The following is a 26,389-nucleotide window of genomic DNA, read 5'->3' as shown; positions in this document are numbered from 1 at the left end:
ATTTGACTCAAATCAAACTTATTGAAGTTCTATCCCCCCTCTTATCCTGAAGAGGCTGCTTGTGTTAGCTCGGATCAATACACTGTCTCTCTCTCTGTGTTCCACCTCCTCCTCCTTTACTTTTTTCATGTCAAGTTCTTTTGAAAATGGAATATTTCAGGTTTTCAACTGTCTGTGCTTTTCATCACTGCGGCTAAAAGGGATCATTTTCGGTTTGAAATGAAACATCTAAATGTGCATACTTCCTTTCTGCAGCTATTCAGTGTGGCACAATTTAAGCGAGATAATTAAATATCCCTCTGGTGTTTTCAGGAAGATGAAAAGTAAAATACAAACCAGAGTGAGGCAGGGGGGGTACAGTGAGAACAGACAGAGGGGTGTCTTGTCATTTCCCACTGTTGTGTTTGGCAGACAGAGAGTCCAGTGCTGACAACCTAATTCTCCCAGCAGAGTGAACAACGCAGCCATACTGAGGCCACATATGGCAGCCATTTTCTTGCCAGATTTTTCTTTAGGCTGCTCATCACTTACCTTGTGTTAACACATTTGTCTAAAAAGCCTACTGTACGGAAGGTTTGTTCAGTTAGTTTGTATTGTTTTGTTCGTTAGATTTGATAGGGTTCACTACTGTCGTGATGTACTGTTTGTAATGTATTTTAGTAGATTTCCGTAGATAGAGTTATAATTAAAATGGTCTGCTAGCATTATAATACAAAAATCAGCAGTGGCAGTCAGTTACATTTTAAAGAGATATTTAAACAAATATAATATTATGGCTGCTCTCTGTGAGTTAGATGAAAATATGGATATCATTCTAATATCTTCCTAAATAAACCTGCCAACACCTTTCGAAGTGGAACTATTTGCCTAATGTATGGTTTTTAATCAATGAACAAACAGGAATTTGTGGTTTTAGGGGAAACGCTGTCACTGTGTCTTTATGGTCATCAATCCAGCGTACTTATGTGCAGTCTCTGCACCAGCGCTGCTATTTCTGGTTAGTGAGCACAGGCTTTAGTATAGGTCTCTTTATAGTTAAGTGTACTATGCGTAAAGGATGCAAAGGCAGACTTTTGGTATTTTCGTGGCCAGCTGTTTAATGCTCCCCCAGTGCACTTAGACATTTGGTGGGAGTAGTAGAATGCCATTATCATTTAAGGTTTGGTATCAAGCATGGACAGTCATTTATGTTAGTGAAGGATGAACAGAATTTAAAATGGCACCAGAAACAGTAAACTTAAAAGGAATTGTGCTCCTAAGTTGAATTTTTTTTTCAATAATAAAGGAATACAGGGAGACATTTACAAGCAAAACAATATAATGCATTTGAATACAATACAATACTTTTAATTAAACAATTAATATTTTTTAAAAATTATTTCTGCCTCAATGTTCAAACTGTAAACAGTAATCATTTATATCTTAAACTTGCAGTTCCTACACATTTTTAGTTGTAAATTCAAGTACTTTTCAAGCATTTTCAAAGTGCCTTTCCAAGTTTTTCCAGCATTTTACAGCTGTGGCAAGTTGCAGATTATATTGAGAGAAAATTATTATTTGACTTCCATCACATCCTACCAGATGTTATTGTTCTGTGAGAAACCTAAATAATGTTTTGAGATAGGAGTACTACAGAACGGTGACACATTTAAGGAAAATATCCATCCCTAATAACCTGGCGAACTAATATAAAACAAATGCTCAATTAAGAGATTTATTGGGAAAGTAATGAATTTGTTATTACAAGCAGTTTAAATTTCAATTTAATCAAAAATTGTTTCTGCCCCTGGACTGACACTGGACACTACTCCACCATCTGCTCACTGCTTGTATCTGTTTTTTTTTAATGTCTGACACAAATTTGGTAAAATGATGTGACGTGTCTGTAACTCCAAACTCAAAGTACTTTTACCTCTAAACTGTAAACAGCAGAAGGACTTTGGTACATTTATTTGGTGTAAAATTCTTGTGTTGTCACATTAATTGCAGTTCACAGTGAAACGCTTCATGTACTTCTGAACAGAAACTCTCTGTCCTGCAGTGTTTTTAACTTTATATTTGCTCTGTTAGTTAACCAGTGGCTAGCAGCTAACGCGGCTAACTACTTGTCCCCCTGCTGATTTCGGTACATATCTTTGGGCTGAGCCTCTCGCCTGTTTCTAATGTATTTTCCTTATTTCCAGGATCTGTTTGCACTGGATGTAGAGCCTTACCGATACAGTGGTGTGAACATGACGGGCTTCAGGATCCTCAACACTGAGAACAGCCAGGTGGCCTCCATCATCGAGAAGTGGTCCATGGAGCGACTTCAGGCTCCACCCAAACCTGACTCTGGTCTACTGGACGGCTTCATGACCGTAAGTCTCATGGACAAAACGAATGAATAAAATATTTGTAAATGAATCCCTCTATCCATCCTTTAATCAATCTGCTGCAGTCACAAACTCCTGGAATCAATTAACACTTTGTCAGAGATGGGTTTTTATGATATGGCATTTATCCGCTCACTTGAGGTTGTGTCTCATTGTTCATTTAAGTATATTTAGGGATTCATATTCCGGTTCCATCCATTTGCTCCAGTGATACTTGCTTGTTGTCTGCAATATTTCCTTTTCAATAACATTGCAATATTTTTAGGCTATGTTATGATTAGGGCTGTCAATGGTTAACAGTTAATCGGTTAACCGCCAAGAAAATGTTTGAGTTATGCATGTTGGTCTAGAGGTTAATCTACATACAGTCTGCTAATGGCTTCACTAAAGCAGTCTGAGGTAAAAAGTGAAGAGTGCTAAAAGAAGCTCATTGGGAACATTACCTCCAGAAAGACAACAAAGTCAAGTGTAAGTTCAAATGTGTGATGCTACTCTTTAGTTGAGGAGTACTGTAGAAATGTGCAGTATTGATGATGCATTATATTTTTTCCTGAAATGTCTTCAACTAAGTAAATAAGTAAAAAAAACAATCTTGTTTGTTTCTGTCAATTACCTGACAAAATCTGTGAAGCAGGAGGAGGTTTTTCCTTCTACTATTCAGGAAATACTGTGTCAACCCATCAATCATGAATGAGCTACAAACTAGTGTTCAATATATTTTTGAAGCCCAAACAAGTCAGTAAAACCAAATAAGGCTGGAAATGTGGCTGCTGATGCACAGACTACTATAGATGCTCTGCCTCTGAAACACTTTGAATTGGCACTGACAACATAACAGAGATGTGAAAGCAGCCAAGTCACATCCAGTGGACATGAGGTGAAAACATGCAGGAGAACAAACATAGAATTGGAGTGTAAAAGGATGGAGAGCCTTGTGTGTTGTTGAATGTGAGTGCTCTCTGAGCCAGTGTAGATTTAGAGGTTTGTAGAAGTGTGTCTGTTCTCTCAGATGGACGAATGGAAAATATCTTCAGAGATGCTTCAAGAAATGCTGGCAGTGTCAGTTGTTCAGAACTCTGCTGATACAGAACTGTAAAGCCGACTGAAACTTACCACAATGGACCAATCTACAAAAAAGATTATGAATTTCCGAGTTCTACTCCACTTTAACTCTGCCGGATTTTACAGCCATAAAGTCACTGAAGATATAAAGCATTGTTCTGGACATAATAGACTTGTTAGGGTGGATGTATGGTGGGTTCTCTTACAGTAACTTCCCAGTCATCCTGAGGGAGTCAGATGGAAAACCTTGGTGCCATGAGTAGAGGGCCTCGGGTGTGATATGAAGACTCTCTGTCACTGTGATCTGAAACTTCTCTGATCAGAGCACACTGCCTGTAATAACCGTTCCTCCACACTGCTTTCATACCACTCTTATCTGGGAACCCTGCCAAAAAAAGTCAACCCACCAGAGACAAGGAATGGGAAGGAAAATAGAGTAATGGAGGAGAGAAGAGCAATGAGATGAAGGGGGTGAATGAGAAAGAGAAGAAGAAGAAGACAGAGAGTGGGTGAAAGGAAGGCAGAAGTGAAATCAGAGTCCTTGTGTTATATTCCCAGAGTGACTGTTGAGCTGTTAAACGTGAGGCCGATGGAGCCGCTTGGTCTGATTCCAGTTGGAAAGCACTGGCGGCTGCAGCGGCAACATGTTGACTGCTGATTGAAAACAGTGGCTTACCTCTGGAGAACAGATTCCCCCCTTCTTTTCCCCTAAAAGAGCGAGATCTTGCTGAGTCATGTTTCTGGATTGATATTGGGGAGTGGGTGTTACTCAGTTTAAGCCCCTTTTGTTGGATTTGTGGCTCAATCAATACTGTTACCCACTTGAGACCTGAAATGGACTGTGTGTGTAATAACTGTACCTTTTCAGAGCACAAAAAGCTCAGAGTGCCTTTATAGCCACTAGATTCCAGCAGACGCTGCTACATGGAGTCCGAGAGTCAATTTGATGTCTTAAGTCCACATAAAGATGGACAAACATGAAAATCAAAGATCTTTCTCACAATCTTTGTGTTTATATTCATCTCTTTTACTCTCCTGCAGAGATCACCCGGCGAGCAGATCTGGGTGGTTATTTTTAGATCAATGACAGGTGAAGATTTATGTGTGTGAGGAGTGTGCTGTGACCCTGCTCATCAGTGAATTAATGGCATATGAGTTTGAAGGTGGGGATTGATTAATTAGACAAATGGCAATCAGTCAGCAGCTAATGCATATTGACATGGTGAAAGGTTCCGTAAACGTTTGATTAACGGCTTCATTTGTGTGCAGTATTTACGGTTTTGTGTGCTTAAGTAGTGAACTGCTGATGTGCTGTAACTTATGGACTTGCAGATCATGACAGATTGCACTGAGCGAACAGTTCAGAGACTTCACTTTCCCTCACTGCTTCTCCTCTCATCACCATTGTTTCACATTTAGTGCTTGGGATGGCAGTTTGAACAGTACGGCTTATTGCAGAGTAATAATGGGATGTGTGGAGCCAACGTTGCTGTAATGTTTAAAGCTAAAATGAAGCTAAAATGTGCAAGTTGCTACTTACTCCCGTCAAAATGTATTGTTGGCAGCTGGCAAAAACCTACAATAAAATCCTATGCAATCAAACATTTTATCAATCTTGACATAGACAAGACCGCTTACATTAGCTGGTCACATCAGCATTTTTTTCTCAGAAATCTAATACATAAACGGTAATTTCAACGAGTTATTTCTTTGGATACTGTTTTGCCTGTGGTGTAAAATCTCCCCAGCTACACTGCAGAGTGAGTTTTTTCATTTCGTCTCTCTGGGATTTCCCGCAGATGGAGACTCTAGCTGTGTTGCTTCACTTACTGTTTTGTGTATGTGTATGTTGTGCATTTTCACCTGCTGGCTTCCGCCTTCACGAGCCCGTCGCCTGCCTTCGTCTGCCTGGTATTGTAACTCTTCTTCTTCTGTGCTGCAAGTGTGTTTGGACTAAGTGCACGGCGCACCCAGCTAATATCCTGCCCGATTCTGTCTGCCATATCAGCAAATCCACCAGAGACTTTGTTAAGACACTTCAGTAATTTTGCTCACCTTGCTCTGATCCTGCTGAGTCTGATCAATAAAATCCACAATCAACTATTCCTGGTTTCCTGTGTACTGCATTTGGGTCCTAACTCTTCATACTACATACTGGTAATTATAGTGCACCAGGTATTTAATAAGCAGTGATTTTGGATACGGCCTATATCACTTAAATTCCTATGCAAGTCAATTTGCGAGAATATGATACAGATGAATTTCTCTGTCACTCTCTGTGACCAGGACCTAAGCCTTGTAGTTAATTGGTGAGATAAGCAGCTTATGTATCTGTGGATTTTGCTATGTAAGATGTCTTGATTTTTTACTTGCTAGTTGCTGACTTTATGCTTTAAGAGCACAGCTTTTGCTGGGTAGTCAGTAGTGGCAGCAGTGGTATCGTTCAGTGTGTAGCAATGTGAAGTATCTGATCTTGATGATGCAATTAAAGTGAACCCAGCAGTGCCCCTGAATCTATAAAATATCCTCCTAGTCACCACTGCTGAACTTTTGAAACTGCACACTCCAACTTTAAGAACATCACTGATTTGGAACTTAAGGATGTGGTGTTGCTCTTGGGCACAATAACATAACATGTATTTCACTAAAAAATCCATAGGTGCAACCTTCGAAGGTTTTTAAATGTCTGGTGGCATGTTTTTTTCTTTTTGTTTTATCAAAGTTTTATTGTGCTGTAGTGTTGGGCGATCGGACGAATATGTCATCTATCAGCAATTGGCTCAACCCATTGCCGGTTGGTTTGTTGAAGCCAATATTTTGATTTATTTATTTTATTTTGCTAAATAAATGATGCACCTCCTTGAAAATTTCACTCAATAAATAATTAACCTGTAAGCGCCAAAAATAGGAACGGGCAAAATCTGTGCTTTTCTAACTGTGATTAGAAAGGAGTCGAGGAGGAGCAGAGCTGACCTGAACAAAGAAATGCTGGCAGACCACCTGGGGAGCAAGGCTCTGTGGCAAGTTTCCTGAGCAAGTTTCCGAGCAGTGCAGCTCCGCCACTCGCGCTGAAGAGTTGGGAATAAATGTAACCTATACGTGAGTTAGGTTACAAAAACTGTTAGAAAAATGTGACATGCAGCATTTGTATCAATATTTTTCCGGCACAAATCCACTTCATCCCTGTGTGCTAAGGGGAAATTTGTAAGATACGGCCAGAATTTATTCTTGGCCATCTGGATTCAAGTTTCTCTCTTTTACCAAACTAGGACGAGCTTAACTACCTTGTTAACTCATTGTAAAACACACTAAATTCAAACTTAACATAGGCAAAATAAAATTCACCAACACAGTCTTTGTTTGTCTTTCCACAATTACCTCTGGTTTGGTCGAAATAAATCTTCAATTCACAAAGTAAGATGTAAAAACATTTCAGGCTCTACACACCCTCTTCACCCACTGCTGTCGCCCAACTGTCTCACTCTCCTCTGCCATGTCCTTTTGTCCATGGCGTCATAGTCCTGGTTAGAGCTGCAGTATATCACCTCCTTACTGTATCCGCTGTCTTCAATCTGTCAGTCTCAGAGGCTGTGTTCAGTCCCAGTCTGGTTACCAAGCATTAGGGTTGGGTGATGTCTGCCGAATTGGCATATGAAAATGTCTAAAGTTAAACATTGTGATGGACGATGACATTGTTGTTTATGAATTTGAGGCAGTGTGTCCCCTCAGTGTTGTCTTAAGGCAGCAGTTGTGTATTAGCTCACCACTGTAGCCACCGCTGTTTCCCACCGCTGCTCTGACATGAATCTCCAACTGTCTCACTCTGCAGAGGAAACTATCTCCCGTTACCAACAACATACATCACCGTGCCAGATTTAAAAGCACCCTCGTGTCCAAACCGCATGTCCGTAACTTAGCTTTGATCAGCCTGGTATGCATAGAACAACTTTGGACGACTAGCCAAGGAAGCTAAGCTAAGAAAACTTTGTAAAAACGGCATGATTGAGAGAGACAGCGGCCGCAGGAAAAGAAACACTGCTGCCACGAATTGAACCGACTGTCTTGGGTTCGCCTCACTGAGCTGGTTTAATAAGAAAATAATAAACAGGACATGGAGAAATAATGTTAGTGCACTGAGCAGCAACATGCTTCTTTTCATTTCCTCTCCCCACATATCACAAACAACAACAACTCTTGCCCTGCAGCACCTGTGAGGGGACACGCCACCCGATTGTGCTCTCTGGTGGGGAGCCTTTTAAATCACAATGTTACGATGGTCAGGGATAAGTAGTCGATGGCTGTCAGCCCAACCCTGCCAAGCGTGTCAACTGGGAGTCCCAGTAACTCCCCCCCACCCTACAAGCTGACATCCATCAGCTAATATAATATATATAAACCAGCTGACGGAAGTCAGCTAATAGGGCCACTTGGCTACACCGCTAACTGAGCTACTTGCTCACGGCAGCTAGTCGCTACAACTGAAGAGCGACAGTAAAAATGCCGCCGACATTATCATTCTGGAGCTACCTTCGAATTCTGGCTTTTTCTAACAAATTACACCTTCAGTAACTAAGCTTATAGTAATCCAGTTCAAACTGAGCTAACATCCTTTGCGTTAGTAAACACTGTTCTGCTGAGCATTAAAGTTAATTCCTGACCTTGGACAAGATCATTTCTAACTCATGCCCACTGACTAGCTTTTCACAGCGATTCTCAACCACACCCCACAGTCCTGACAACCGTGATATGTCTGTGATACAAACTTGATCGCAAAATCAAACAGTGAAGTGTTTGTTCATAGTTTTTCATGACATCTTTGAAGATGTCTGATGACATTGTTTCACTCTCACCTACCTTACCTGCCCGATCAGGTAGTCTGTTCACACCGAGCTGCAGTATTTCCCACTGCAGTCCCAAACTGCATCCTGTAGCACTGCATGAAGTCATGAAGATGATTGAATAAATCAATGAACTTTGGTTTTCTTTTCTCCAGCACATGTCCATGCGTGACAAACCAGGTAAACTAATTCTGTGCATCATTCCTTTATGCTGCCTTCAATTAAACTGGCGGCGGAGAATCCCTGCCCTGAGTCATGGCTTAACATGCGCGACAAGAGTGACCTTACAAGCTCCACGCTCTCATTACCATAATGTCTCTCCTTGTTAATTGCTTAAGCTGCTGTCTGATTCATTGTGCGCCCTGCAAAATTGAAACAGGTTCAAAAAAACACTCAGGCATGACTGTAATTTTTGCATTTATCTCTTTGTCATAAATTGGAAAGCAGAGACGTTAACTTTTAGCCTCGTCCGAGCAAACTGGCTGACCCTTAAGTCATCAAGGTCATCTCTTTGTTTGTTGCAGCTCCAAAACAGAAGTTGGTATTCAGAGCCACAGCATCACCGATGAATCATTTCTATTCCCATATTACCATAAATATGCTATACCTGTGGGTACATTTAAATGGGGCAGTGATGGAAAGCTATTTCCTTTCTGACAGATATCATTTAAAGTCTGATCCAAACAGAGTTATAAAAAATGTCACAGAAATCAGACGTATTCCAGGATTCATATTATCTGAGCATCACTCAAACAGACATATGGTGGACACCGGGAAAGGATAGGATGAGTCAGATGAGAAATATGTTATTAAATAGCAGGGAGCGCTGCTGAAGGCTTAGCAGCCAAAAATGTGGTAGCACTTTACAATTATTATGTGGCTGCCAATAAATCTACTTACATTCTCTTATATGTACACCACGTATTTTATATCTATGAATTCATTTTTATCGAGCATTTAAGACCATTTAGAGCGTAAATACTGTAGATCGGCTCATAAATGCATTATAATAATAATCCTCTCCAATGTGGTCTCTATTTACTGTCTGGCAGGAAAAGAGATGTCTGTTTTTGTAGTAATGGTCAAATTGTATTTTTTTTTTTGTTTCTCTTTTAACTATCAAACATTTCCTGTATCAAATAATATGAATATGATAATTTAACAAAACAATATTATCACAACGTTCACTTATTTTTCTTGTTTTGTTTTTTTTTATCTGGGAGCTTGTAGCCATAACATGAAGTCCCAATCTACAACTAGACTTTGTTCAGCTATCTTTGAGATTGTTAAGTTATGACTTAAGCATGGAATTTCATTCAAGTGATATTAATAAAACAATCATTTATAACTAAAACCTTTCCATGGCAACTGAGCAAACTCCATCTGCTGATGAAGGCTTTGAGATGTGGCTGAAAGCGGCAGTGAAAAATACACATGTGTGTGTGTATGTGTGTGTATATATATATTTTATATATATATGACAGAGCTTCTGTTTTTTATACTTTCAGTGTTCCACAGAGTCCATTGTAGAAAGATAATACAATAACAAATGCCAATACAGAATATTTCACACTCTGTGTTGAATGAACACTTTACAGTGTCCAGCAATATACTTTACTGAACCCGAGTAGTCTAACCATATAATGTTAAATGCCGTACAGCAGTGCAGCAAGTGCAGGTTGTACTTAGGTATTGGAATGGAATTAATACTAAAATTAGCGGTATGTTATGTCATAATCCAGTTAAGAGAAGCATAAAAGAAGACATAACTCATCTCTGTAATTTAACAGTGCTTCATTTTAATTTGAAACTAATATTTACAAACTGATTAAATCAAAAAACTTTATGTGTTATTTTACAGTCTGTCACTGTGTTTTCAGTTTCTCTTGAGGAATGAACTGGTTTTGTTTCCGGCAGATAAATTGTTAAAGAGGAATTTATTTACTCTGTGTGTGTGTGTGTGTGTGTGTGTGTGTGGTGGTGGTGTAGACTTGGCAGAGAAAGAGATGAGTGGACTGGAATAGGACGAGGCTGGTGGAGGGATTGAGAGATGGGTTTTTCGTCTCTATCTTGCCTTTTCCTGTTCCAACTTGTCACTCATTCTGTCTCACTGGAGACTTCCTGGGGAGGCAGAACAGGCTGGGGAACATGGCCTGGACTGGTTTAAGGGTGGAGTGAGTCAGAGGGGTTGCAGGTTGGTTTGGAGGGGATGACTTTGTGGGTGCTGACCTCAGACCTGTCAAAGCACCCAGGCAGGTTCACAGCGCAGGAAGCTGCCCGTGTGGCTGTTTGATACCCTGAACATGATCCACTCTCTGGCCTCACTGTTTTCCGTTGTGTTTCATTGTGAAATATGCCCTGATGAGGCTGGTGCTGTGGCTTTGAAATGCTTCCAAAGCCTTTGTCTGGGGTTCAAGCTGTTTGAAGGAGTTGTCATTAGGGGGAGACTAATATTTGGTTATTCCACATTTTGGCTGCGACCCCACACTCTGCACTGGGATGATGCCGTTGGACTGTGCCCTTCTCCGCCTCTTAGATGGGGCTTCTCTCAGCTTAGTTTATTCCATCTGCTTCTCTGTGTGCATCAAGCCATCTCCCTGCCTCTCCCTTTCTGGCTCACAGACTTGGATCTGGCTTTGGTATTGTCCAAATGCTGCAGAAGGAATTTGGCTGTGACATGTTTCTGGGACATTATTCCGGCAGCTGGCGTTACATGCGCAGAGACTGGCGGTGCTTGGCAGCGCTGGTGAGGACAAGGAGCAGTGACTCTGGTACCACAGAGTTCACCCAGAGGGCCACTTAGTGTCTGCTGGGTTACTGCAAGCCCAGAGGACTGTGGGAGACAGTCGCCCTCTACAACGCTGACTTGAGGGGTTGAAGCTTGTAGTTTTGCCATCTGAAACACCGTCATCTGAGGGATTGTGAACCTTTTCACCAGGAGAGGAAAATATGTAATCTTTTTTAAAATGTATGTTTTATTTCTTTAAAAAACAAACAAGAAACACTCTAGTTGAACTGGTCACAACCAGTAAGGTTTGGGAACCAGTATCAAGAATACAATTTTACCTTTTTTTCCAATTGAGTTGTCCTGTTAAAATTACAGTTTGTTTCAGCACTGTGGTGAGCCACTGGGACATAGTGACATATTGCCAGCAAGTCTTGCTCTCCCACTCCATCCTCTGGAAACCGTGCTGGGCTCTGCAGCCATGTTGGTGTTGTGGCCATTTAGTATTTATATGGATAACCACAGCTGAAGCATCTAAACTGTAGTTTGTAAACACATAGTTTCCGAGAAAAAACAATGTAACCATTATTCTTACATGGTGAATGTTAAGAGCATTGCAAAATGTAAGCAAAATATCAACTCTTCAAAATTAGGTAAAATAAAATAATTACCCTCACCTTTTACAACACGTCCTCATCCCTAAAGTAATTGGTTAGGTTTAGGAAAATATCATGGTTTCGAATACAATAAGTGCTTTACTTAGCCAACTTAAGTTACATACACACCATCTCACATGAGTGCCTTACATACGCATAAGTAAAAATATGAACAGTGTTCTCCTGGGTGGAAGTCTTCTTTTTGACTCATCAATTCACCCCCTATGCAGACCTTGTTTCTCATTATCATGGGTTGTAGTAAGCTACTTGCAAAGGTGATGACATTTGTATTTGCACTTTAGCTGTGCACATCACTAAACAAATGAAGCAGTTGCCAGCTTTACGTGGTTGGTAATCCAGTGTTACTAGAAACCCTCAAATTGATGCAACATAGCAAGCCATTTCCTTTATATTCTTTTTGAAAGTGTAGCGAAACACGCTTAACCCTTTCCAAAGTGTCATTATCTGTATGATAAATGTATGCTGTGCATTTATAGAATTATATTTACATTTCAATCAAGATCATATTGTTGTCAAATAAAACATCATGCATACAGAAAAGATGTGTATGAAGTGGTACATAGAGTGGATTCATTTTTTATCAGAATATATCTTAAGGGTATTGGTATATATCATTTTTGTAGTGTATTGAAAACTAAAGTCAAGTGTACGTACAAGAGAAAATCAGGAAGCAAAAAGGAAGAACAATAATTGGGTTTGCAATAATATGCTATTATATAACAGTAAAACTTCACTGTTGGCCAACATTTAATGACTGTTACACATTCACCAACTTGGGCTACAGGCTATCTCAAGGTCTGTGCTTTATTTAAACAGTGGTTTTTAAGCAATAAGCACTTATTACCACAGTTATCTGCAAAAACATGTATTCAGATAATATGATGTTTTCTTTCATGTCTGCAGTTTGTACAGCAGCATGACAGGGTTTCAGGAGTGGGCTGCAGATTCAAACAGGGCTTCAGCTCAGCTTGTTTTTGGCAGGTCTGCAGGAATGGCTGCTCTGCCTTTTCATCCATGTTGTCAGTCTTAAAAGAAATATCAGGTAACATTTATATCTACGCTTTGGAGTATTGGATACAATATTATTGGAGGGTCACTGAATTAATTTGGTTGTGAAAAAAAGCATAAGGAGGAAAAGTTACACTACACGAGCCAATGAGAAGCAGTTGGGTGTACTTTTCTTCTTGTCCGTGTTGAGAGACAGTTGTTGGGGGTGGAACTCAGAGGTGATGTTGTTGTGACTCCCACTGCTATGTACAGTTTATATTTGGTTAGGACTGGCCGATAAAACTATAGCAGTGTATTGGAAATAGACACGTCATTGATAGCAATAAGAAAATAGTTCATAATGTTTGATAGTTTCGCATGTAGACATCAAAAAGTACATAACAAGTACGCCCAGCTAATAAACAACCTGTCATATCCCTTGATAATGGAGCATTCTCTGGGTGACACATGGACAGCCAATCATTTAATAGACAAATCCCAAGCATGCTCCCTCCCTGGCTCTTTTAAACAGCCTATCAAATCCATAGGTTCCATGAGTGACACACAAACAGCCAATCATTTAAGAGGTGTTCTGTTCGATTACACCATTGCCATGTGACTGACAACAACAGAAGAGTGTGGAGGCGCTATTATGGATCCCAAGAGTGTCTCTGGACTCGTTAGGCAGAGCGTTATCTATCTATCTATCTATCTATCTATCTATCTATCCCTCTCTCACTATATATATATATATACAGTATATATATATACTATATACTATATATATATATATATATATATATATACACACACAAAAACAGATAATCGTCAAAGAAGAAGCTGGATCTGGTGAATTTTTGGCATATTGGTTTGACAAAACATCAATTATTGATGAATGATTTATTTTTCCTTGGTAACAGGACATTCAGTTGTAATTTGAATAGACATGAGAACGCTACATCAGAAAATACAGTACTCCCCATAGTGTATTGTCAAGGTTATTTTCCCTCGAAAAATTAGGTCAATAGGAACATTTTAAATGTTTTTTTTATCCAGGTTTTGTTTCCAGTTGTATGTTGAGCTGAGAGCATGGGCATGAGAATAGCGTTGGCTGTATATTTGATTCGACACCTGGTTCATTAACTATTCTCAGAGGAAGGATCCGGGATGCTGTTTTGTATGGGGTTTGTAGTAGTTAAGAACTGTGTTGAATGGGTATATGATGCCATTCCAGTAAAGAAACTAATGGAGTGCCATATTGGCTGCCCCCCTACATGCTCGAGAATTATTTGGTCTATACGTAAACTGAGATCAAAACAATTAAAAAACAAATGCATAGATTCGTGGCTTAATGCCTCTCTATCACACACACTGACACAGCATACAATGGTGCTGTTCTGCAGGCAAATGTTGCCATTTTGTACCTCACTACTATAACAATTGTGTGTTTGTATCTTAATAATAATGTTTGTATCTAAAGATAATAATAATAATAATAATAATAATAATAATAATAATAATTATAATGATAATAATAAATACATTAAAGACATAAAGAAATAAAAAACAACAATACATACCATCTGTTAAGAAAAAGCCATACAATTAAAGGGAGAAAATGTGATCTCAAGGCCAGTGGACTCGTCTTTAAACTTCTCCTTGAGAGTGGCCATGGGAGTGACATTCCATCTGGTCTGTAATGAGCTGGTTTCAGGTCTTTCATTGCCATGAGCCATCATTAGATATGTTACCCATGGTGCAATGTTCCTGAAAGTGTGCAGTGTTAGTCTAACCAAGCTACATGCAGTGGCTCAGAGGTTATTGACTCACAGTGGTGGGGAGGGAGGAGGAGTAGTGGTGGTGATGGTGGTGTGTCATGATTGTTAGCCATAGAAATACATTTGAGAAATATGTACAGTCCACATATTGACAGAGAGTTTTGGTGCCAGCTAGATGCACACTAGATGGACTAACCTCCATTCTGCTTGTCACAACCTCTGAGAGCCTTGGAAACTGATGAATGGCTGCTGTGCTACGTAGCACTATGTTTACACTTGCTTTAGGTCAGTGCTGGCAGCTTATCAATTGCCTCTATACACTACAGTATATTGTTTCAGATTCCAGCGCACTCACCATATTAAAGCCTACAGCTAATTCTAAACTCATCTCATCGCACTGTGCCAACATCCTGATCCCACCCAGGCTGAGAAAGTTTCTACCAAGTAGTGCTCAGAGGCTCCTTAGAGCAGATTCCTTTCTCTGCTCATTATCTGCTTGCTGGGAAAAACTCATCAGATTCACTTGAGTGTTAAGACTATTAGTCCTCTTGACAGTATGTCTTAGTCATGGGACAGTGGATTCTGCTTCTAAAGCAATATGGCACAGCTCCCCTTATAGTCATGTCTACAGTCCATTCACGGCCTTGGCATTAGTATGCTTGACAGAGTAGGAGTGTTTTTAATTAGCAAAGCTTCGCTTAAAGACTTAAAACTCATTTGTGTTGTTTTGAGCGAGATCAAATACAACACTCTGGGTGTTTTTCTTCTGGCAGTGTATACTCTCACAGCAGACAGAGACAGGCAGGTTTGATAGCCATATAATTGCACAAACCATGATCAAATGGAATGTGGCATAGCAGTGTAGCACATACTCAGCACAACCTTACAGTTTATTGAGTGCTGCAGCTGGAGACATTATGGATTCAGTTCTGTTATTGTGCAAAAGTTAAATATGAAGAGCATTTGTAGATTATTCCCTGTGATTAGCACACTGAGGAGAACTGAAAGCATAAAAGGATCTGAGATTATATTAAACTGGCACTAGACAGCTTTTTTGCATTAACGTATCATCATGAAGTAAAGGTTGATTGAACATTCTAATGCTTATAGAATAATGACACTATTGGCATTAACTTGGTTCTCTATAAACCTTGGTTTCACCTTCCACTATTTGTCTGCCATCAGGCACATAATATGTCGCTAAAATCAAGGCTGACTGGCGATCCAGTCAGACTGGCTGCCTGGCACCATCTCTATTTCCCTTCTCCATTAGAGACTAAATAAATAAAAAAAACTAGGGGTGTAATGATCCATCTATCTAGATCGATATACCGATTCAATGATCAATGATTCAATGTTGAGCGATTCAAAGGTTTTTCCGAAACTGAGGGAAAAGTCATGAACAATGTCTGGCATTAGTAAGATAACATTTTATTTGCCTCTACCTTGTTCACTTGTCAGGCTCTTTAAAGTTACTATCTACAGCATTGACAACAGAAATTAGGCTGTTCGGTTTCCTGGCTGAGGACATGTGATGTAAAGAATAGGCGGTGTTGATACAGCTGTCAGTTTATTTATCAGAAGCCACAGTAAAGTTTACTTGGTACCTTGATGCACTTAATATCATAGCCGACACTGAGTCATCAGTACTCACAAAAGCTCATTATTACTCAACTTATAGTGCATTGTCAGGAGACAGATCAAACAGTGTGCATGAGTCAGACTCAGACCTAAAGATGTGCAGGCATACTTTAACACAAAGGAAGTGCAAACCCAAGGCCCCAGGGCTGCCGCCTTCTTACCTTAAAATCAAAAGGACTTTAAGCAGTCAAGGTATTCTGGCGGCTTGTTCCCTTTTTAAACTATTCATCCCTTTACTGTGAGGGACTCTTATCAAATGGTTCCCTGACAGGTTTATTGAAGCTGTTTAAGCAGATAAATAGCTGTTTCCTCAGTCTGTGGTCTTAGGGACTGTAGCTGGGCATTCTGTCTGCTGGGAACACAATAAACAAGGTCACAGCAATGTATTAACACAGGATAGAGCTGTTAATATTGTCTGTCATCACCACTTCTAATTCTCAGTATTTATCCAGCCAAGTATGTCACTTCAGTTTGTTGAATAATATACTGCCTGGTATATGTCTTGAGCTCTTTAGCGATGCAGCCATCCCTGCTGTGGTAAGGTCAAACTAAAATGCAGGTTTACAGACAGTGAAAGCATGGAGAGTTGGATATGTGGTATGTGAAAGTGGATTTTTGCCAGTCTTAAAATCAAAGCTTGAGATTTACTTTCACATCAGTGAAAAGGTTAGTGTAGCCAGTATTAGTTATCAGATGTAACTTGTAGGGACGATACTAAAACCTCACAGAATGATATCACCATAAATAATCCACGATACGATATTTATCACGATATTAAAGAACAAAGAAAAAGATGACCTGAACAGTGTCCTTTAAGAATATATCTCATGTGTACAGCATTTACTTTTAATATACAATTTGTTTTTACATTTTATTTGAGGTCCTTCTGCTCTCCTTCTATAGTAAAATAAAGTAGCTGGCCACAGCCTACACATGATTTGACTATGTACAAGTTAAAGACAACACAGCAGCCAGCAGCCAGTAGCAGTCCATCCCTCCCTCTGGTTGTACAGTAGGACTACCAGGGCACCCAGGGGTGTGACACGGGAGAACAGCCGAGAACACACACTCAGCTGTAGGTCCCACAGATCTCCCTCCCTCTTATTGTCCAGTCATGGCACCAGGTCAGATGATATGTGTTGATCTATCTGGATTGGCTGCCTATAGGTTCAACTCACCATGTTATTTTTAGTATTAAACTGTACAGAAGTGTGAGGTTTGTGACAGGTGAGGCTTCGTATGGCTGTGTTCATTAAGTTTTGGTTTTTGATTCCCTTCTTTGCATTCTCACTGCTTAGATTAGGAACTATTCAGATCTCATTTAAAAAAAAAAAATGTGATAAGGAATTGGACACGGTAATGATAATATGCTAGAATGAATCTGCTGCATGATCATATACACATAACTTATGCATATTTAAATCAGAATGTGAATAAATAGCAGTCCAAAGGTCCAAAGCTCCTCTGCCAGTGGTGTAAACACTAACATTCCCCCGAGCTCCCAGCCCAAACCACTAGCTGCACAGCTAACAGAACTAACTAGCTAAGGGTAGCTACAGTTTGCAACAGTTAGTGGTGATATGCTGCCCCCTGTTGGTAGGTGGCCAATACTTTGCAAATTTTGCACCATAAAGGTGTAATTTGTAAAATAAGGCCAGAATTCAAAGGTAGCTCCAATAATTGGGGCAGCATATCACCAAAGTAAATGACAACTGTCCTTGGCTGTAGCTGTGAGTTGTGAGTTTATTTTGTTTATTCATTACACTAAAAGCTGATATTTATCTCCCAGCTGAAACTATGGGGGGCTTATTAGACTATCGTCTCTTGTCAGTACAAAGTGGTATTATGACACAGCATGGGCTGCGACTAGGGTTGGGTTAGGGTTAGACATCTCTTCAACACAGTACATACCAGTGTTTCCCACATGCAGACTTTACTCGGGTGGTCCACCCAGGTATATTAACGGCGGCCAAGCATATTTGGAGACCCATTTAAGCATTTTATACTTTATAAATACTTTACTTAATTTTCCAAATCCTTTTCGAGAGAACAATGCCATCTGCAGTCGATTAACTACTGTATGTGACAATCTGCCCTTTTTTTCCCTTACTACAAGATGAAATTTCAGCTATTGCCTTACCTTTCACTGCCAGGATGAAACGATTTTCTTTGTGGATGTCATATCATCCATGTTTTTCTGTAGTCTGGGAAATGAAATCACTAGCTAAAGTAGACATAGATGAGGCAGGTTGAGGGAAATTGTGCCCCACTAAAAAACTACAACTGCCACACTAAAAACAAGGTAACCTCTGTCGTTCATTATTACATGTAACATTATCAGAGGATAAAAAAGTTGTTGTTTTTCCTCGTTAAGAGTAAAGTGCATGGACAGAGTCAGTATTATTTTCTTCCACTCTTCATAAAGCAAAGGGAGAGTATGGAGGGTCATGAAGCTCCTCTGTAAGAATAAATGGTCCTCTGGTTGAATCACAAACTCATTCTGGCGCTTTGTGCAAGAGAAAGTGTCGACTTAACGGCCATCTGCTTAATTCAACACTGTGTTAAAAAAAACACACAAAAAAACAATCACAAATCGGGAATGTTTTTAAATCAGCTCACCCTCATTTAAAGCCATAACACTTGATGACTTTCTTCATGAGTTAAGCCATTAACTGAGGCTGTAAATGGATGAATTAATCTGGTCAGGGAGATGGAGATGGAGGAATGTGTCTGCTTCACAGCGGAGGCGGAATTGATGGAAGTGGTGGTGGGATGTTTTGTAAGTTTGAGGGTTCTCTCCGGTCATCTTGTCAAATTGCTAATGGAGATGTCCTAATGAGAGACGCTCTGAGCGTTTTGCAGAAAGAGACAATGTGAGGGCACATGGGCTGACATTGCAGACCAGAATGGCCAATTGTGAACATGAGGCGGAAAACTGCCCACGGTATTTGAAATAACCTGAGGGCCAGCAGGGGACACGATGATGAGGACATAGCGGAAGGATGGCTGAGAGAGAAAAGGAAAAAAAAGAAACTATCTAAAGTAGACAGGCGGAGAAAAACTGCAAAGAGAGGGTAGTGTGAAATTTGGGTGTGCAGAGTTTGGGGGGAATTTGGACAAGACAAAACACAGAAGTAAAGAGACGCAGGAGGGAGAGACAGCAGCGAATGAAATAGCAGAGCGCAGCAGAGTGAGAGCAGCAATGACATTAAATCTGTGGCTGAAAACAGATGATTTCCCATTTAACACTCCATTGAGTTCTCCGTTATCCTGGGTCCTGCCTGGCACTGTGACGGCGCCACTGCTTTCCTTCTGTTTCACAATAACAACCCCTCAAACCATCCACCCTCCACACACACACCAACGCATACACACCATCCTCTACACACCCCTCCCATTGTTCACCTACTGTACTGCTCAATATCCCCACCATAGAGGCTTCCATGACATTATTAGACAGTCTGCAGGATACCGGGCGGGGGGTTGAAATGGGGTTTGGGGGTGGGGGTGGATAGTGTCCAAATAACAACAATCTACCACCTACGCCTCTCTTTGTAGCTCCAGTAATGGACCACAATGGACTCAATGGGAGGCATTGTCAACAGATGTTTTTTTTTGAGGGAAATGATCAGGCAGCAAAGTGGTGAGGATATTCTCACTTTTATTGACAAAATCAAACACAAACAGCATCAGAGCGACAGAGAAAGTGAGAAGAAATTGTTTATTTCTTCAGCCTCAAACTCTTGTATTCTTATATTCACAGATATTCCTAAAGGGACAGTTCCTTTAATCAAAGATACATATTTTTCTCTTACCTCTACTGTTATTAATCAATCTGGATTGTATTGGTGTGAGTTGCCGAGTTTTCCTGATAGAGTGTTTCTATCTGTTGTAGAGATGTTTGCCTTCTCTCCAATGTAATGGAAGTAGATGACACTCAGTCTGTGGGGCTCAAACACACTAAAGCTAATGTGATAACTTTAATTCAACAAGTAACATCTATCAGTTTGCACCATTTTAACAACTTAATGCAAGTGAGAAGTTTAATTTGCAAAAATCTGATACCATAGTTAGCCCAACTTAAATAAATGTGTTGTTTGAAAAGACAGTATATTTCACCTTGAAATGATTAAGTCATTTGAAATAGTAATTCTATTCAACTTGTTGTTTTTAAGGTGCAAAGTAAGATTAACTAATTAGAATTTACAGTGAAATCATGACCCAGCTTCTCAAAGAAAATCCAAAGACCTTGTTGTGAGCAGTATTGTGTAGGTACTATTGTCTTTACATGAGAGGCTAGCTAACGTCACAGCTCAGCTCAGGAGGATGTCATTAATGTTTACATTTGTCCACGAGTAGAAAAATATGTATTTTTGATTTTGGGACTTTGGTCTGGACTTAAATATCTAAACAAATACTGGATGGATTGGTAGGGCATTTTGTACAGACCTTCATGTTCTCCAGAGGATGAATGCTACGGACTTTGTTGATCCCCTCCAGTGCTGCCATCAACATTTTTTTCAGTTACCCAGACCTATGTTTTATAAATCAGTAATAATTGTATTTATTCAAAATTCTCATGCATTTTTATTTAATGGCTGAGAAGTATTTGTGTATCTCTTAATTTTCTGATTTTAAGGAAAGTATTTTCATCATGCAAGAGGTTTAAGGACATTAATAATGTGACAGGGCTGAAATCCAAAAGCAGCTAAAAACCCGAGGGAGTGGGTGTGTGGGTTGAGGAAGAGAAAGATATGGAGGAAGGCAACAGGCCAGACGGAGAGATGGTAGGAGATGGTTGGGCGCTGACACCAATTCTGGGTGTCGGTAATGAGACACAGTGGCAGTCTTGGCCTGCTTTAGGAGTGTTTGCCAAACAAAAAGTGTTAACTCAATTAAAGGCCAGATTTCCCCCAGGAAGAATGGAAAAGTGAAATTATCCCTGCTTGTTAAACCTGCCACTTAATTTCACTCAAATTATTACTTATGATCCCAAGGACCCCTAGGCTAATTGTTTCTCTCTGTGCCTTCCCCTCCCTCCTTCTGCCTTCTGCTTAGATTGCGGTGACAGAAAGAAGCTGTTCCATCAGCTCTTGTAAATGGCTTCATCAGGGAGAAGCTGGGAGCTCCCTCTGCTTTGGATACTGTTGCTGTAGTCATCTGAGCAGCATTATGTCCCTTTGTTAAATGAATTCTGGAAATCACATTACATCTTGAGGATACAAAATGATTTTCATAGTGCACACAATATGTGGCACAAGCATTTTGGACACTGCACTTTCTTTTGTTAAGATCACATTAAAAGATTAGCTAAAGCTTAGACCATTGGCAAGATCTCGATGATGTTCTGTGTCTATGTGTAAGTGTCTACGCACCTCCAGAAGAAGGAGGGTACATAATGTTTTTTTCCTTTAGTTTTTCTCCATTTCCTTCGTCTTCATCACCTGAGTTGAGTAGGTTCTCTACTGTTCATATCGGGCTGCACGAAGGTGGTGGACTGCTCACATGACAGACAACGAGCGATCATTCAGCTGAGCTCTAATTAAAAGGCTCTTTAATTACATGCGGAGGAAGTGGATATCGGTTAGTTTGATGAAACGGAGCTTTGACACTGAAAGAAAGTCTCATCCTGATGAAATGCCGCTCTGACGCTGAAAGAAAGGGCCGTCCTGAATGTCACCCTCAGCTACGCCTTCTCAATAAATCACCATTTCAAGGACTGCAAATGAAAAATCGGGGTGGTTAGATTTTCACAAGATTGTGCAGTCACACATCCGTTTATCCACCTTCACTAATATCTCCCTTTATTTGTCCTTTTTCTCACACATGTATGCTACCTGCCTTTCTGTGAAAACAGTAATTTAACACACTAGTACATAGACATACACAAAAACACAAGTGATCTGACCTAGATCACTGGAACACATGCCTCCATACGCCTGCAGAAAATTTGTAGAGCAGTATTTTCCGTCCATGCTCCCTCGGCAGAGTCTTCAATCTTCCTACCCCAAGGATATCTTAAGCAGAGGATTAGCTTTTCCAATTTGTGAATTGAAATTTGCATCATTGTTTCTATTTAATCAGGCGCTTGTTTCAAACTGACAACAACAAAAGAATGCTTGAGGAGAAGAGAGTGGGACATTCTCACTGTGTGAGAAAAATTGATTAAAAATATAGTAGCATATCACTAGCTGTAGTAATCTGGCAGGAGAGAATGAGTGAAATCTCCACTGAATGAAGGAATAATTAAGAAAATAATCTATTAGGCACTGCTAATGAATTTAAGGAGTGGAGGATCCATTCCTCTGAGGTGAAGAGACCCAAGAAGACATAATATAGTAGCAGGAATTTACAACACTGCCTCACAGCTGGATCGCAGGGCTGCTGGGGCTGTAACTCTGCTCTAATATGCTCTGTTAGTGCCACTTGTTATTGTGTATTATTGCGCTACTGAGGTTTGTGGCGTTTTATGGTCCCTTGTACATTACTTTTCCATAGCTCGTACTATTAAATGCTTTGTGTGTAGGGAATATTTTAGTTTTTTTATATAACGCGCCCAGACAACCTCTCAGTTCAAGAACCAAGCTTTCCCTTCACTGTAAAGAAAATGCTTTTAACACAAACATGATTTTTAGGAAACAAGGGTGATAATAAAACTGTTTAATGAGTCTTAAACATATTAAATCATTCATAATAATCTATTCTGATCATAGATTTTTAAATGTGCTTTCTATTTTGTATATTTGCTCACTTTTGTGCTAGAGTTACATAAATTCATTCCTATACGTGAAAAATAATTTCTTAAAGGAAATTCAGTTCCTTGTAAAAGGGAATGGTCCTAACCCTGACATAGTTTAGGGCGGTTTTTACATTTCTATCTCAGACAGTAGAGGGATGACGGAAAATGAAGAGAACAGAGATGCAGCAAAGGTTCCCTCAGCGTTTCTCTGTTATAGCAGTGGAGGTGTCACACGCACACAAAAGCCAGTGTTTTTAACTTAGACGAAAGTCTAATAGTAAAGTAGCGCTGTAACTCTGCTAACAAACACAGTGCTAATGAACGCTCCATGATATTATATTTCTTATTAAAATAAAAGATATAGTTTGTTGTCAAAATAACTGTTTCTTTTTCAGAGTAGTCCTGTCACTCTTTTTCTACTCACGCGCCTGTTGAAAACGTGCCTGTTTGCCCTGGGCCGATTGCTTGGCCTCTGGGATTGTAGCTTGCAGCTTTCATGAGAAGCGCTCATTCAAACAGCTTCACACTCGACACTGCTCTTCCTTGAGCAATACACGCAAGCGTGAAGTTGATTGGATGAACAGTTGAACGGACATACAGACATGAGATTCTTTTCATTTTAGATGAGATGTTCCACAATATCCAACACTTTTTATATATATATACCACAGAAACATTTCTTTGTACCACCTTCAAATAGAAAGACCATGAAAGAGACAATAAGCAGCATGTGTACTTGGCTATGTTTGGTGACTCTCTTTGTGTTTGGTTTTCATTTTTACTGCTGCTTGCTCTGTTTTTATTTCTGGTCTGTTGACAGTATCTGTGTAAATGCTGGGATGTGCAGAGGGAGACAGTAAGAGTTGACTTTATTGTTTCCTGTGAGTCATTCATCATCAACAGCACAGGAAACACAGACATGTTTCATGTATTTATTCAACCTTTGACTGCGAGATTGAAAATAACCAGACCCAAGGACAAAGCTCATTTGCAACTTGTGGAACTCATTTCACTTGATTGATTGTGTTCAGTTCATCATTTCTCCTTGATTTTTGTGCTTCTACTGTTGTTGAGTAGGTTACGTAGTTAAATCGTTTTGTTATCATCTGCTTTAAGTGTGTTTTCTTGTTAATATTTCCAACTTTGTTGTGCTGTAGAACCAGAGTCAGCACAGGGTGTTTTATTTAGAAAACTGACGGGATGCAATGTGCTGTTCTGCTGTCTGACTTCCTGTCTGGCCGAGCTGCTCTGTGCAGATTGAGGTGGCTGCGGTCCACTTCCAAAAAAAAAAAATATGCGTATTCTCCACAGAGCAGAGAGCAGAGCCCCTTCTGGGACGCTGCTGAAAGGTGCTGTGGTGCAACTGCTGGAAACACAAGCATCGTCTTAAACAGCTCCAGCGACTGTATCGCAGCCGTAGCGTGGCCGAGATGAGCCAGATGTAATCTGGGGGTTGCGGTGCACATGCTACCATATTTTATTGCTTTCAGTCATTAACAAATGTCAAAGAAGATGCAGATTATGATGGCATGAGTGTTTTACCCACTTGCAGAACTTAGGTAAAGTTTTTTAATCCAAATAACGTATTTAATGATCTGTGACACCCTGACCTTTACTCTGACACTACCAAAAAGCCAAAAATGACCCTTAAATCAAGACACTTTGAATTTCTTTCAGTTATCATTGTTTCAAAAGATAACCTGTGGTGCAATGGCATAGCGGATGCCTATAGATACGCCTGAATTGCCTATAAGTATTGATATAAATGTTGTTGTGTGTCTACATGTGTATACCCGAGTTGACACTTGCACTTGTCTGTATACGTAGCTGTCAGGGTCAGTGTGTAACGCTCATCAGCGTGTGCCTGCAGACATTAGCATGAACACTTGTGCCCAGGCCAAAAATGATGATGGTGAGGATTGTACGTCCAGACAAGCACACATGTGGAGCATCTACTGTATGCAGACATCCATATACATTAGTATGTCCAGAAACTGCATATCCACTGCTGTCTTTCATTTTAATGTTTTATTTTATATTATCCTCACCACAATAGTCCACTTACATTTTGGCTGGACTAGAACCAGGGACATTCTGTTAATGTTCAGCGCCTTAACCCCTAAGAAACCACTGTGGCCTTTTTCTCTGACTGAACCAAGTGTTTTTGTTGGTTAAACATAACGTAATTTTGCATGAATTAATGCTTGAATTTTGAAAGTTGTCATTAAACCTTTTGTCCTTTACTTTCAATCATTTTCTTTAATTCATATAGGTTGCAAACATATTCTTACCTTCAGAAAGAAAGGCACATAACACACCCAGACAACAGTTAACTAAAATCAGACTAACAGACAAAAAAAAACACACAAACATAAATCATACTCTTCATTAGAAGCTACAATAACAATGAAATATTAAATAACAAATGGTCTTTACCCATCCGGGATCACTTTGATCCAATGGTTGCAAAAGCTTTTAATATGACATCAGCATAGTCACCTCTGATAAAAATCTATTACAGGGCTCCAAACAGACATTCAAGTCTCCTTGGAGAACATGTGTCAGTCTCTCCAGCGGGGGAGGTTGTCGAGGATTATGAGGCCAACTTGAAACAGATAATTTGTCATCGTCTAGCCACCCTGTAAAATTACAAAAACCCTTCTGATATCTATTCAGTTCAGGCGAGGCAGCATGTAGGCTGAAGATACACTGCAGAGGATTAAGCTCAATAGGACAATGTAATATGGATGATGCTTCATTACCAATTTTAACCCAAAATGTATGAATTTCTAGACAGAGCCACATTAAATGCACATTTATAAGTATATATATATATATATATATATATATATATATATATATATATATGTATATATTATAGGCTGGCCACATTGGCTGCTTGTGTAGTGTGTGGCGGCTGTGTTGATGAGCTGCTGCTGCTCACTCGTGTTTGTCTGTCCACACAGGTAGCGTTGCTGCTGCAGCACAGCTCCTGCCTGTCCGATCGGTTTACATGGAATTTGCCTTTGATAATTATCAGTAAGCATGATGGCATGATTTTCCTTTACCCCGCTGAAAGAGAGATCTGCTGTGTGTTTTCTTTTCATGTCTGTGACATATTCGACAGATACAGACATTAAAACTGTAGTGAAATGCTGGTATGAAGTCGATATGACTGTCTGCAGGTCGTTTTCAGGTCTATTTTTGCTGAGAACTGCGTGCGTATCGCGGTAAAAATAGGCGACACTCTGAATCCTCTAGATGAAGCGCTGCTGCAGCCTTACTTGACACGCATGTGAGGAGTGCAACTCACGCTGCCAGTGTGGATTCTCTAACCTGTTAACATGGACGCTGAAATTAAAAGTAAGACGTAACACCACGCACAGGCACTGCTCATGCAGCTAGTGTGGCAAGCCTGTTACACATACATAAGAACAGTCATTTCATATTTGCTCCTACAATATGGGGTAGTTTGTGATTTATGTATAATATTAAACTGAGTTTCCTGGGATTTGTAATTGAAGCATATTGTTTTCCATTGGTGATCAGTGTTTGAAGTTATAAGATCCC

General features: G+C 39.9%; 1 protein-coding gene across 4 annotated transcripts in view; it reads left to right on the top strand.

Moving 5' to 3' along the window:
• The window catches only part of grik2 (glutamate receptor, ionotropic, kainate 2), a 303,295-nt gene that overhangs the window by 131,864 nt on the left and 145,042 nt on the right, over positions 1–26,389 (top strand). For all 4 annotated transcript variants that reach the window (XM_084357024.1, XM_084357025.1, XM_084357026.1 and 1 more), the window contains exon 7: positions 2,184–2,357. In XM_084357024.1, the coding sequence (XP_084213150.1) occupies positions 2,184–2,357 (174 nt within the window). The remainder of the gene's footprint in view (positions 1–2,183; positions 2,358–26,389) is intronic.

This window comes from Pagrus pagrus (genome assembly GCF_965226575.1).
Source record: "Pagrus pagrus genome assembly, chromosome: 7".
Classification (NCBI taxonomy): Eukaryota; Metazoa; Chordata; class Actinopteri; order Spariformes; family Sparidae; genus Pagrus; species Pagrus pagrus.
The sequence above is the reverse complement of the archived record's forward strand: the minus strand, read 5'-3'. Positions and strand labels throughout refer to the sequence as shown.